A 14808-nucleotide genomic window follows, 5' to 3' on the forward strand; every position below is an offset into this window, starting at 1 on the left:
GAATGGCGTTTTTGAAAATTTAGCTGAGAGAATAAAAATCCTCAAAGCAAAAAGAATCAAACAAAACTCCAGCAAACTGTCTCTGCAGAGTTCTGTTGCATCCAACTTAGCCCTCAGAGCACTTGAGGCAGAGCAGGAAGCCCTGGGTGAGGAGGAGGAGGGAGAGATTGTCTCTGCTTCCATGTCACTGCTTCCTCCCTTTGACCCCTGGCTCTCCACCTTCCACTCAAATCCTCCAGAGCCAGGGGTGTTTCTGGAGGGTGATTCCTCTGATACCTACAGAGGCAGGGTTGTGCCCACTACAGAAGCATTTCCTGATGGCAGCCAGCATCTGCATGGTCTGGGTAACATCCTGCTGCCCACTCCACCATCCTCTGTGCTCCATTCCTGCCTCTCAGATCACACCAAGCATCACATTCCTGGGGAAGTGTGCTGCAAACACTCAGCTCAAAGGCTCAAGAGTGGCACATTCCCACTCTCCCTCCCACCCCTAAAAAGAAAACAGGCACACAGATATTTGCATGGATTACAAAGTACATGGCACCCATGAAGTTTTGATTTTTTCCTCTCCTTGTAAATAAATCCCAATTTTCCATTGCTCTTGGCTCCTCAGCCCCTGACCTTTTCTGGGTTGGCCAACCTTGCAGCAGGCACCACACATGAACCGAGCATCATTCTCTAGCAGAGGAGTTGAAATCTGGGCAAAGTGCTCTGTGCCTTTGACTCTCAAAACAAACAAATGGAAACCACAGCAAACGGGAAGGAAAGGGGGAAAGGGAAGGGAACGACCCATGAATTTCTCTGGATTGCACTAACACAAAGGGAAAATAAAATTCACACAGAGCACACTCTTGCAGGTGATCCAGACACTGTCATGTAAGCAATCAAAGAGATAACCACAACAGAAAGAAAATCAAAGGACAAAAATTTACCCAAAACAACCCCCACAATGGCATGAGCTAGGACATCTTAGAAATGCTGGGGTTTATCCATTAGGATCACTCATGCTTCCAACCCCAGTGAAATAACATCATTATGCAGTAACTTTTCTGTTACTTGTTTTTTCTCCCCCCAAAGTGCAAGCAATCCCAGCATCAGTTTGTGGACCACTCTTCTGGTTTTGTGCTTACCATCATGCATATAACCCCCATCATAACACCACCAGTCACAAGGTCTGATCACATCCTTTTTTCCAACAAAAAACACAACAGGAAAGGGAAAGAGGGGAAAAAAAGAATAGGGAGGAAAAAGCAAAGAAAACAAAGTAACCCCCCACACAACAAACTCACCAAACCAAACCCATTTCCCTTTTTTCTTTATGTTTTAAGACCACAAAAGTGAGCAAACCAGACCCAGAGAATAAAAGCCAAAATAACCAAAAGGAGAAAACCAGAGAGATTATAGGGAAACAAAAAACCAAACACTAACGACCCAAAATAAAAGAAAAATCAAAACTAACCAGCTGAATTGGGAGTTGAGGGTGAGTTAGCCTGGCTTCCATGGGCTGACACGTTGGTAGCCGTGACAGCTGTTTTGGCAGCATAAATATTGGCTTCCTCTTGAAATTTACCTATGTTCTTCTTGTACCGGATTCTCTTATTTCCAAACCAGTTTGATACCTAGAGTTCAAGAGAAGACAAGGATGTTAAGGTTTCAGCTCTGCCAAGTGCACCTGGATGAGGAAGGTGGCAGGTAAAGCAGGGTAGATTTTTTTCCCACTCCAGTTTTCCTAGCACCTTCCATCCCCAAGTGTGTCACACCATGCCCAGGAAAGGTGATGGGAGTCCTCTGCTATAGATGGGATGCTCCATAGGAACCGCTAGAACCACCCCACAAAAATCTTAAGATGGATTAAAAAAAACCATGATGAAGTCAAATGACCCCGAAATGGCAGGATTTGAGAACAGGTATGAGTCATTTTAATTTGCCTCCTCCTCAGAATCCCTTTGATGGGATAGATGCCCTGATTACCAGCACAGCTTTGAGGCAGAACACTCAGGGAATTGACTGGGGCCTGGCTGACACACAAAATTGCCTCAGTATCACTGAAGCTCTCTTTTTATCCATCTGAAGGGAACAGGGGCACAAAGTCAGAAGTGGATGCTCTTCATCCAGCTGAGCTCAGCTTTGCAAGGCTTAGCATGAGCCCCTGCATGAGCCAGGAACTTCAGGGGAAGGATGGAGGAGCACAAGACTCATCCTAAAACCTGAGTTTGGTCTCAGGAAAGAAGTGTGTGCCTTGGGAAGAGGTGGAAGATGTTTCCACTGTGTTTGCCCAGAGACATGATGATATTCCTACTCACTTGTGGGCACTATCTCACACTGAATTGTTTCAGAGAAGACATGGGAAAGATTCAACCCTACAGCTCTCAGTTTCTTCTTCATCAGCACTGAACACACAGAATCAGGGTAATGTGGAAGCCTCTAAGCAAAAGACAATTTCCAGCCACTACCGACTTTGCTTGAGAGAGCTTTTCAGGATAAAGGGGAGGGGCAATTGAGGAGGATGCTGCAGCTCTCCAGAAAAATTTTGTCACTCTATAATTGCTTGGAGCTGCAATCTTGAGAGAGCAAGACCAACCCCTCTGGTGAGATTCCAAGGACATTCTCCCTTTGCTTGCTGGTGAGCAACTACATCAGAGCTCCCTCTTCCAAATGAACTGAGCCAACACCCAAGACAGAAGACAATAATGGATGTTCATCCCTTGAAGCCCATGATTTTTTCCATATCTTAGGGAAATGGCTCAGGCTTGGGTGTTGATAACTGAAACCCATAAGCTTTTATTCCTGTGCTGCTTTCTATCTGCAGTGCTATTAGAGCATTCAGCAGCTTCCACACAGAAGTGGCTTCATCCACCAATTTAATGGCTATTGAGCTACAGGTATCCATCCCTGCAGAGAAGGAAAGATAAAATATAACCTGCACAGACTCAGATCAGCACCCAGCCCAGATCTGGGAGCAAACACTGATGGCACTGCCAGGAGCTGGTGCTGTTGGCAAGGAGCTCCATTCCACCTCTTGGTCCAGCATTCCCACTACTGACAATGTGCATCTTCATGATCTTTCCACATGCACATTTCCTCATGACTGCTCTTCTGGCATCTCATCTTGGCTAAACTCTGAGCACCACAGTGTAGGAGGCTGAATATACAGCCACCACAACCTACCTCTGCATTTTAAAATCTGTGAAGCACTCTGAGTCCAGATCAACTCTGCTCATGACTTGCACACATCCATGGGACCTCTGTTCCCACTCAGTCTCAGCAAACCAGATCTGGATGTGTGTTTGTTCCTGCCTTATCTGGATGAAGAAGGGAGGCAGATCCTGGGAACAGGCACCAAACAGCCTCGATACAGCACACTCAAAAACACCTCCAAGGCACAGCAGCATTTCTCCTGGGCATTTTGTCTTTGCAAAGGAGAGCTTGTAAGTGTGAACAGATGAATTAGAAGTGAGAGGGGAAGCACTGGGACAGCTGGAGCTTTACTTAAGCCAATATGTGCTGTCTCCTGTAGGTAACTCTGGGAAGAAGCAAGGTTTGGGTCTTGCAGCCCAGGGGAGGCAATTGGAGTCACTCAGCAGGCACTCAGCACGGTGATGACACCTTCCCCTGGATGCTGCTGCTCCTGCTGAAGGCAGACATGCTCCCACAAGGACACCAGATGCTACTGCTGTCTGCAGTTTGCTCAAGTGACGAGCAGGCACGTGCCTGGGGCTGGGAAGCAGCCCAAGACAGGGAATGCTATGGGAGCTTAGAGGGGCTGCTAAGCTCACATGAGGACAAGCCCAACACAGGCCACAAAGATTGGCTCTCTGTCACACAGCCTGCTCCAGAAAGGGAGGAAATAGAGAAGGGCAGGCCTGAGCAATGTATGGCCAAACATTTCAAGGGCTGATTGTGCTCCTCACAAATCACAGCAGCTCCCAGGTCAAAGCCACAGACTCCAGGAATTATGTGGCTTCCTTGAACATATGGAAATAATTTATTTTGTCTTTACTAACCCCCATGTTTTGAGGGATGTGTACAAGTCAGGGAGATGTCATGTTCTGCAGCACAAGGGTAATGACTGAGATCAATGACCCTGAGAAATCCCACCCTCACTGAGCACAAACTCTAACAGTTACACCCAGATCCTTCCCACCAGGACTTGTCCATTCTATCTCACTGAGCAAAACCTGCACAGCTCTTCCTACTGCTTTTAATCCCCTGAACAAAAGACTTTCAGATCAAACAAGCTCTTCTTGCAGGCCAGGCCAGTACTAATTCCTTGAGAGACTCTGCCCCTCTGGGTGCTGCCACAGCATTTCTGTGTTGTCAATACCTTGGCTGCACACAAAGTCACTGCTCCATGGAGCCCTCATACTTCCTAAATCCCCTCTCAGACTTTCCTTTTCCATCTATGGCTTCAATCTGCAAGTGCCATCTGCACTCCCATCCACTCTCACTAACTTGCACTAAACTGATTTAATAATTAAATGCTCAACACTGGACATGGCTAACTCTGAGGCCTGGAATACTGAGGTTTCCCATTAGTCCAGGCTTTGAGCTCTCTCACCTGTGAGACTGTGATGCCACATTTCTTGGCTAGCTCTTCTTTGGCTTCCTCACTGGGATAAGGGTTGCTGAGATGGGAATAGAAATACTCATTCAGGATTTCCGTGGCTTGCTTGTTGAAGTTTCGTCTCTTCCGCCTTCATGTGAAAAAAAGAATGGGGGGAAATAGAAGGAAAAGGAAAGGGAATGAGCACCAGGGATCCAAACAGAATGCAATTTTAGACACTCTTGAGTTTCCCACTTTACTCCCTTCCCCCCTCTGCTCCTCCAAGCATGGAGTGCAAGACTCATGGCCAGGAAGCTTCTTATCTGTCCCTTGCTGGTGACTGCTCTCTCAGCACCTTTCAAAGCAAGCGAGTCTCCACCTCAAATTCATCACTGTATCCTCCAGCTCACAGCAGAGTCTGAAAACTGGCATCCAGCTCCTCCACCTGGGAAGGTGACTCCTGACACCTGTCGTGGCCAAAGACATCAGTGCTACTCTGCAAAGCTCTGTGCTGAGGCAGCAGAGCTGGATATATCCTTGGGGAAGTCTGTTCCATTCACACCTAGGCATTATTACCTGTCTGCCATCTCTTTCCTTGTACCCCTGGTGAGGATTGCAAGCTACAGTTTGCACCTAAGCAGCTTGGGAAATGAAATAATTTTACAGCAATCTGAAAAACTGGGACAATAAAAACAGTGGGAATCTATGGGATACAGGATGGCCTGGAGGATAAACTTTCATCCCTAACTAGAATACACGTTTTCACCACAGAGGCTTGTTGCAATATGCCCCAGCAAAACCAGGATGTGCAATTCTCAAGGTACAGCTGGGAGCCTCACCGATGGAAGGTTTGAATTTCAGTCCCCTCCCCTGCTGAGCCACACACAACTAAGGCATAAAGAAGGCAAAAAAACCCCTCTGGCTCAAGACACAGCTGGCCCTCAGTGTTGGGAAGGATGAATCAATAAAACTTTATAAATATGATTGCCTAGCAGAAGATTTTGAGAATATGGAAACCATAAGCAAGACTGAAATGAAAGCCATCTTTGAGATACCAAACCTTAGTTATTAAATGACTAGAAGACAATAGGATGGCTAGTCAAAAGTAGTCCCCTCTTGACAGAACAATGCCTGCTGCTGAAGTGCAAGTCCACAGGTCAGAGAAGACCCTGCTAGCTTGGCAGAAAGGGTCCAAACAGTAGTTTTTAGGGTTTAAATTATAAGACATTATGGTAATATAATGATTCTTATTGGCTGTGTGTAAATGCTATAGGATTTGTGTCTTGTATTAGATTGGTTAGTGGGAATTAGAATATTCAACATAGAAGATTTATTATACTGTAAACGGGAAAATCACTCTCTTACTTCCCTCTCTTACCATTCTTTTACCTCTTTGAACTCTTACTACCCCCCCTCTCTTCCTGCCCTGCTCTGAGCTGCGGCTGGCAGCACCAGCAGAGCCCTTTTCACCCACACCCTATACAATACACCACAAGTTTCAAGAGCTGCCTTACAGAGATCTCTCAGTCTGTCCCTGTCCCATCAAGCAGTGTGCTGTCCCTCAGTGTCAGCTGGTTTGCTGGGGGCTCACCGTGCGTCCAGGAACCGCGAGCGCAGGATCATGACGGCCTCGCACGTGCTCTGCTTCAGCTGCATCTGGATGGAGCTGAACTTGCGGTGGATGATGCTGACCATGCGCTCGATCTCCTTGGGAGAGATGGGCCGGGTCCGGCTCTGCTCCCGCAGCAGGTTCATCACGTGCGTGGTGAACTCGTTGCACGCCTGGGATGGCAGGAAAAGCAAAAGGAACCCCCAGGATGGGAAGGTTATTCGGTGGTGTTGAGGAAAGGGCAGAGGCAGCGTGGCTATGCAAGTGTAAGTTTCACTGGCTGGGGTTTGTCACAGCGGGCTCAGAGCAAGGATGTGCTGGGATGATGCCTTAAGATTTTAGCTTTTGTGTTTTTCAAATTCTGTACTGCATTACTGCATAACTCTAAACTCCATATAGAGCCTTAGTTAACTCCCTTCACATAACAATTCTTCTAGGCATGAGATCCAAGGACACCCTACAGCCTCAAGCTCAAAAAAATATAAACAAATTGAATTGGGGAGGAGCAAACCTCCCTACCTGAAGCTGTAATTGGAGAATTAACCCCTGACATGCAAATAGACCAAACTTGTACCTGTCTGAAAAACTCATGACCATTATCCATTTTGGGTGCAGTCCCTTTGTCTGCCCTTAATGTACCTAAAGGCCTTTCATTAAATATATCCACTTTTATCCTTTTAACTTTGTCTGGCCTCTGTTTCTAGCTAAGCCCAAAACAGGTCATCACGGAGAGAGAAACTTCCCTGGTCTGCCAAGCACGGGGAGTGAGAGACTCCCAACAAACATTTTGGGAAAGCCAGGAGTTGATTTCTTTGCTCTCAGGGAGATCATGGATGGCCATGGGGCAGATGAAGCCCTAGGATTCATGTAAAACATGAAGAAATCCCAGCCACTGTTTTCCTGGTTGGGACTGGAGGAGATGTAGATTTTTCTGAGGAGGACCATGAACCTTTTGACCCACTGCCCCTCCTCCTACCATGAGCTTCACAGCAGCTCCCAGACAGACATGGCCCTGCTCCATGCTCTTGGCACACCAGGTAAGAAGTAAATAAGGATAATAATTAAAGCCTGAGTGAGGCAGGAGTCCTGACAAATAAGGGCAAGCAGGTAACAATCCCAATTAGTTTGCTGCTGGCACAGCACAGTCTGGCTGCTCCTGCTGTCCCCATGCTGTGCTGTGAGGACAGGGCAGCCAGAGGAGCCAGGGGACAAGGGAGGGATTTTGAGGTCAGATCCATTTCACTTCCCCTTCCTTCATCCCCATGAGCTCCTCACTGGCATGATGGGATCCTCTGATCCCCAGAACCAAGCCCCACAAACCAAGCAGCACCTGGACAGTGATGGATGGAGAAGCCTTTGGTGCTCCTGGAATAAGGGTGGCTGCTCTGGGGACAGTGTCTGCAGCTCCCAGCCCATGATGGGGAAAAAGGGGCTGGCAGGGGAAAAAACCACTGCATTTGTGGACTGGTGACATGGTGTTGACTTGCTGTGTCTCACCCCACCTTTCCAAGCTGAATTCCCACCAAGGAGACATCCCCAAGGCCAGCAGAGCCCCTCCAGCTGCCCATCCCCAGCTCCAGCTGCTGACTCCCATCTCCCAGGGTGAGTGCTGGCTATCAGAGCTCTCAGCCAGACATCTCATTGCTCCCAGACACCCCAGCAATTTCAGATCATCTCCTCTTGGCATGAAATAAAGAGCATTAAAGGCAAAATCACCACTGAGTGCCATGCTGACCCAGCAGCAGCTAGACTGAGAAGCCAGGGGCTGAGCTCCCAACAGCTGGATTGGACAGAGTGGGAAGGAGGTGGAAAAACCCTGAGCCCTGGTGTTGCAGGACTGGGGGCAATGGTAGCAGAGATGTGGAACAGCACAGCCACTTGCAAAGCCACTCAAGGGAAAAACCAAACCCTGCCAGGGGGTTGTGAGGAGGAAAGATGTAGCCCATCCCACCCTCTGGGCCTGGCTAAAGGCTTCTCTCACATGGGTGCTTCTCTCTTTGAGGAGCAAAAGCAAAGTAAAAACAGGATCAGAACATCAAACAAAACCAGGATCGGAATATCAAACAAACAAAACTCCTGCCCAAGGGAAGGAAGAAGCAGAAGGCTTCCCTGAAGTCTGTGCAAGGAGCTTCTCCTTGGGCTTGGGATGCAGAGGACTCTCTATCCCTCTTTAGCCTGAAAGTGCTCTCCACTCCCACCCATGAGGGATGGCTGAGGCTCCTCCCTGTCTTGAGCCCCAAGGGAGTGATAGCAAGGACTGAGGAGAGCCACCAAAGCCAACCAGTCTGCTTCCTGCCTGCCCTAAGGCTCTGCTTTTCATGGCATGACTGTGCTTGGCTGCTCCAGAGGCCTGCCTGGCCACCCTGACTCCAGCTCCAACCCTGGGCCATCCTTCTAGAAGCATCTGGAAGCATTTAAAAGGAACTGGTTTGGAGCGTTGACCTGCAAAGCTCTTCATAAAATTGTAAGTGTTATCAATAGCTGTGTTCATGACCCAAGTAGTTTTTCCTTTTTAGAGTAATTTACTACATGAAATTTTTTTTTTTTCCCCTGGAAAAAGAGCTTTACAAACATAAAATATATTCAAGGAAGGAATATATTCAAGATATTCAGTATTGATTCAAGTCTTGCTTGGACAGTTGTCATCACTGAGGCCAGCATGTTTTCATTCACAGGGCAAATTCTGGGTAAGATACCAGGGCAGGAGTCAAAAGTGAAACTCCAAGGAGCAACCCATGCCAAGACTATTCTCACTCCTGTGTTGGGTTGATGTGACCAGCAATGTGTATTCTGTCCCCATCTGCTGAGCCAGTTGGGCCAGTGACCCTGATCTCCTGGCACATATTATCTGCTAATGGGCCAGCTTTAAACCAGCTAGGGCAATCATCTTTATCTTTCCACAGCCCATCCTCCCTCCAGGCAGATATCATCTGCTGCTGGCCCATTCAGTCCCACTGCATGACTGATAAAATTCCATCATCCCACTGGGAGATGCTCCAGCCAGGGGGAGCAGCCAAGCCTTTCCTACCCAGAGAAAAACTGAGATTTTGGACACCAAGGGACCTTCTTAACACTGGATTCCAGAGGAAAGCCAGACCTTTTCACATCATCCCTGCACCTTCAGAGGAAACTGCACCTTCTCCAGGAGCACTGCTCCAGCTGAACCACATCAGCCCCTGCAGGAGGATGCAGCCACCATTGAATGGGACTGCTGCCACCACCCTGACTGACTGACGGGTGTCAGCTTGGATTCTGACTCTGGCAGTGTTTGGGATTGTTCTTTGTAATACTGTATTTCTATTTTAATTTTCCTAGTAAAGAACTATTATTCCTAATTCCCGTATCTTTGCCTAAGAGCTCCTTAATTTCAAAGTGATAATAATTTGGAAGGAGGGAGTTTACAAAAAGAAAGAGAAGCTCCTGTCTTTATTGGCAGACACCTGCCCTTCAAACCAGGACAACTCCACATCCCAGCATAAAACCCCAACCCTCCCAACCCTAAAACAGAGCACGTTGTCACTCCAACACCCAGTTCCACTTGCCCACACACTGCTCACACAAGCTGCCAGCAGCTCTCCAGGCTGTGCCTGCAGCTCTGCCCCAGCCCCGCAAGTGAGCAGCAGCAGCATGAAGGAGCCTGTTACCTGCTCGTACTTCTCCAGCTCAGTGTGGTAGATCTGTCGGATCTGGGAGAGCTTGGCTCTGTAGTCAGAGTGCTCCACCGAGTTGTCGGAGCCGGCTCCCCCGGAGGCGGCGGCGGCGGCGGCAGCGGCGGCAGAGCCCCCTCCCTTCTCAGGGCCTGCCACCCCCTCTGCCAGCAGCATGTTGTCTAACCTCATCAGCTGAGGGTCTGTGGGCTCCTCCTCCTGCGCCCCCCGGATGCTCAGCACTACAGAGACACAATGGGCAGAGGAAAGATGAGTTACACTTGGGGTTTAACTCAGGGAAGTATTGATGTTTTGAGTTTAGCTTTTGTGTTTTCCAGATTCTGTACTGTATTAGTGTGTGGCTCTCAACTTCATATAAAGTGTTGGGAAGTTCTCTTAACAGTTCAGTCAAACAAAGCAATCCTGTTCCAGCTTGAGAACCAAAGTCACAGTTGCAGCTTCGAGTCCAAAAAGCAAATTGAGGAGAACAACCTGAGAGGACTTCATAACCTGGAGCTGGAATTGGACAATTAACCCCAATACGGAAATGGACCAAAACTTATGGAAGTGTGAGAACTCATGACCAAATCCATCTTGGGCAGAGCCACGACTGGCTCTTGTACTGCCCAAGGTGTTCCCTTTGAAGGCCTTTTAATAAATCCCTGCTTTATTCCTTTAACACTGTTTAGCCTCTGTATCAGGTCACCCTCTTTAGGCATCAATCCCAAATTGGACTGACCCCATCAGCAGGGGTTTTCTTCCTTTCCAACAGCTCCAAGTACTCATCACCAAGCTTGGCTTCACTCATCACTACCTGACTTCCAGGAGCATTCCAGCTCCCTGCTCCTCTCCCTGCCTCTTGCCCTCCTTCCTGCAGGACAGAAGTAGGGCAGAACTGGCAGTGAGCTCACCACAGAGCTAACCCAAAAAGCCACACAAGCAGCAAAACTCCTAGCAACAGCAACCCAAAAAACCCAGTAAATACACCCATGCTTGAAGCCAGAAGACCATATCCTGACTCAAGCATGGGATGGAAAGTTGGAAGTCTCTAGCCCTGATCTCATCTTGCTCAGGGGTCCTCTCCTGTCGCCCAACATGTCATTTACATCAACTTCAGATGGCAGAGAAAGACACACAGAGCCCAGGGCAGCTGTGTCTTCTTTTCCACATCTTGAAATACAGACTGTGGAGAGGGCTTGAGGCCCATGCTTTTAGCTATGCACATAAGCAAAAAAATATAAAAAATAGGTTTTATTCTTGGAAAAATGCCTTTCTTTAAGAATCTAGTTGTTACACTGATGTCTAAACCATTCTGGGAAAAGGAGCAACAATGAATTAATCCTCCCAGAGTGACTTTTCAAAAAGAGAATCTTCCTCCCATCTTTGTGCTCCCTGCCTAAATTACTGCTCCAAGTAAAAGTTCTCCTGTGAGGGCAGTCCTAGGAAAAACAACATGAGAGCATCCCAAAAGCTTGGGATGCCCCATGTCTGAAAAATGGAGGTGCCCTTTGTGTTCCCCCATGTCCCCTTCTCCATGGTCTGTGTTCGAATATGAGATTTCCACATGCACCAGCTGCATAATAAACGACATAAATAAAATAAATCCTTGATGAGAGAATATAAAAGGGCATTTCCTAAGAGAAAACAATTGTGTTCCCCATCTCATCTGGCACAAGGGCTCTGAGCACACACACCACCCCACAAGCACATCCAGAGCTGGGAAATGTTGTGTGGGTTTTGATAAAGCTGTGCCCACTGACACCTGAGATGAATCTGACCCCCTCCCAGTCCACAGCACAAACAAGAGCAAGTGATTATTCCTGTCATTTAAAATAAAAAAAAAGTAGTGGAAGATGTGTTAGCAACAAGAAATAAAATTAGAGCAGCTAAAAAACGCCAGCAACCACTGGGCATGGTCTTCCCCTCTCTGCAATAAGTTAAAGATATGGTTATTATCAGTATAAAATGAAGTAAAAGACCCTGTTGAGAGGTTTGGTTAAGACTAAAAAGAGCTTTTCTAAAAAGCCTCAAAGCCTACTGAAATTACTATTTTCAGGACATTTCACTCATTCATTTAATTTTATTTTATTCATACATTTGGATCAGTTATTCATTCACACATTTACTGGCATTTTTCATGATTAAAATATGCACTGTCAACAAAGGTGGGCAGAAAAAAAAGCCCAAGAACAGTAAAACTGGAACTAATAATAAAGAATTCCACGCTAGGGAGGATCATTTCTATGTGGAGGAATGAGGGCAGAGTGCCAAATTTGAAGCTGAGCCCTCAGGAGACAGGACCAGCATCTCCCCCCTCCACGGGAGGCTTCCCATGGCATCCAGCCATGATAAATAGATCCAAGGGGAGAGGACAGATTTCATCAAGAAAATGGTTTGGGGTCTATGGTCCATAAACTGAAATATGAGGCAAAAGTAGCCAAATCCCTTAAAAAGAGAAGAGGAAAGTTGACAGGATGCAGCAGGGAGAGAGACTTGCCATGAAAATAAAGAGAGCAAATCCCTATTCTTCCAAGATAAAAAAAATGAATAAAAATCAGTCAATTAAAGCAGATCAAAAGCCCAAATACAAAAGGAAAGCAACACAGGTTAAAAAAAAAATTAAAAAACACCTCAAATAAACAAATCAAAAGCAGAGTTGCCAAAACAAGCGCATCTGGATTTCAAAAGGGAAATATTTTTAGATTAAAAATCTCAGGAATCATTGACCTGACAGGTAGGCACGAGTGATTAATTAGTTTATGTTTAGAGAGCTGCTTCCTGATGAAAAGTGCTGTGTGTTCCTGGGAGCTTTATTCCTGTGCCACATGCACAGACCAGCACCCCATGCAGGAGATGTGTCCCCCACAGCAGAGACCTGAACTCAGCCTGGGCTTGGCTGCTCACCCAAAATAAAGCCTGGGAGTAAATAAATGGAAAGGCCCATGTGTCTAAGCAGGACTGATGCTGCTTATTTATCCCTGAAAGGCTGTGCTCAGCCAAGGAGAAGACAAAATGATTATTTAAAAGCTCCTTTTTTATCTTCCCAGTGCTGGACCAGCTCTGACACACCTCCTGCCAGGATGCCTGGGATGTTGGGATCCTTGGCAGCTCCCACCCTCCAAACTACCCCCTGTGATGGGAGGTTTGGGATGGGTTTGGCAGCAAAATAAAATAATTTATTTTATTTTACCCAACCTGTAGTGCCTGGGCAGCTGGTGGCAAAAGAACCCTGCTCTCCCACCAAATTAAAACAGAATAAATAAAGCAGAATGATCCTCAGGGGTCCAAGGGGCTACAGGCATGTAGGCACCCAGACATCCTCAGAACCCCCCATTTCCTGTTCCTGATTAAAGAAAGGGGGAAAAAAGGCAAGAACAAAAAGAAAGATAGTGACTGGCAGCCAGGGGGGAGGAAAATTCCTGCAAGACTTTCTGTCCTTGGCTGCTTTCCTGCTGCTGCTGGAGCTGTGGTGTTTGCCACTAGATGGTGCTCAGCCCTCACCCAGGTCCCCTGCTGATCAAAATGTGATTTTAGATGTAAATATACACACACACACACACAAAAAATATATGTGTGTGTGTGTGTGTGTGTATTATATATATGGGTGTGTTTCAAGAGTAAACCCAAGACTAATGCCCTGAATGTATCTGTCCCAGGCTGACCATGCCCAATGGCAGCAGTGGGAGCATCTGGGGACCATGGAGCCACCAGCCTGTGCTCCAGGCCACCAGGCTGGCTCACAGAGACCCACTCCAGCAGCTGGAAAATGCTCCCAGCTCCCACACTTGCTCCTTCTCCCTGCTTGAGGAAGGCATGACAGCCACACAGCTCAGACACCAACACAGGCTCTGTGCACTGGCTGCAGTGCAGGACATGGGAGGAGGTGGCACAACAAGAGAAGACAAAGCCAAAAACAGCTCCTTGGCTCTTTGCCTGCCATGCAATTCAGGGATACAAGATGGGAAGTGAGCCACCAAAGCTTGCAGATGCTCCAAGATGCTTCCCACAAGGTCTCCAAGGAGCACCTACAAAGCAGCCAGCTCCATGCTCACATGGGATAAGCAGCCAGCACCCCACATGTCCCCAGAGCTTGGCATCTGTGACTGGTGTCCACTCAGGCCACTCAGTCTGAGCTACAGCCGGGGTGGGGGGCACAGGCAGGAGAAAGAGCCCTTGCCAGACAGCTCTGGAACAAACACCGCTCTGGGGATGGCCTGGGACAGTGAAGACACCTAAGAAATCCATAAAGGAGGGTACCAGACTCCTCTGGTACTCCATGCCACCATCCCCTAGTTTATTTACTCCATTTTCCTGGGAGCATTTTTCCAAAGGAATCTGAAGAGCACAGGAGCTGAGCACACAGTCATCTCTCTTCTCCAAGGCTATGCCAAAATACTTCTGCTTTGCAACTCTTTCCTCTTCACCCCTTCCAAACCCTCCAAATTAGAGGTGTGCAGGCAACAGAGACAGAACTGCACCATGAAGGCAATCAAACATGCTGGGAGTGATGGCAGCAGCTAAGCAGGAGACTGTGCTTTAGCAGTGACAACAGCAAAGGAGCTTCCAGCTCCATCTTTCTTCTAGAATGGGCCATTTATCCTGCTGTGGTCAGTGCCTTCAAGCTGAGGAGATGTGGGAAGCAGGGCCAGACTCCATATAGCCCCTCACAAGAGGATTCAAGGTGTGGTGGTGATGCCAACCCAGGTGGTGACAATGAAGGAATCAGTGCCCCAGAGCCAGCTCCTTCTCTGCTGACTCCAGCAGCCAAAAGCACAGTCCTGTGGAATTTCTGTGACTGCCTGGTCAAGATTCCCTCTGGTGACATGAGCTGGCAGCTCCTCTGCAGCCCCACTTGCTGACACCACCAGCCAAGGGCACTTAAACAAACCCACCCTACAAAGGAACCTGCTGGGTGGTTTTAATGAGTCCAGGAGTGCTCACCCTTCTGAGGGTGAGCCCAAGCTCAGCTTCTGAGTTTTTATCATGGTTGTTTCTGCCCATTCCCAACT

At 47.7% G+C, this 14808-nt stretch overlaps 1 protein-coding gene across 2 annotated transcripts in view; it reads right to left on the reverse strand.

Annotated features, from left to right (window-relative positions):
* Positions 1–14808, reverse strand: part of PBX1 (PBX homeobox 1) — a 125185-nt gene that overhangs the window by 15807 nt on the left and 94570 nt on the right. For both annotated transcript variants that reach the window (XM_079313398.1, XM_079313399.1), the window contains exons 3-6: positions 9797–10041; positions 6135–6325; positions 4559–4694; positions 1460–1619 (exon numbers count right to left, since the gene is read on the reverse strand). In XM_079313398.1, coding sequence (XP_079169524.1) covers positions 1460–1619; positions 4559–4694; positions 6135–6325; positions 9797–10041 — 732 coding nt within the window. The remainder of the gene's footprint in view (positions 1–1459; positions 1620–4558; positions 4695–6134; positions 6326–9796; positions 10042–14808) is intronic.

Source organism: Erithacus rubecula (genome assembly GCF_903797595.1).
Source record: "Erithacus rubecula genome assembly, chromosome: 10".
Taxonomy (NCBI): domain Eukaryota; kingdom Metazoa; phylum Chordata; class Aves; order Passeriformes; family Muscicapidae; genus Erithacus; species Erithacus rubecula.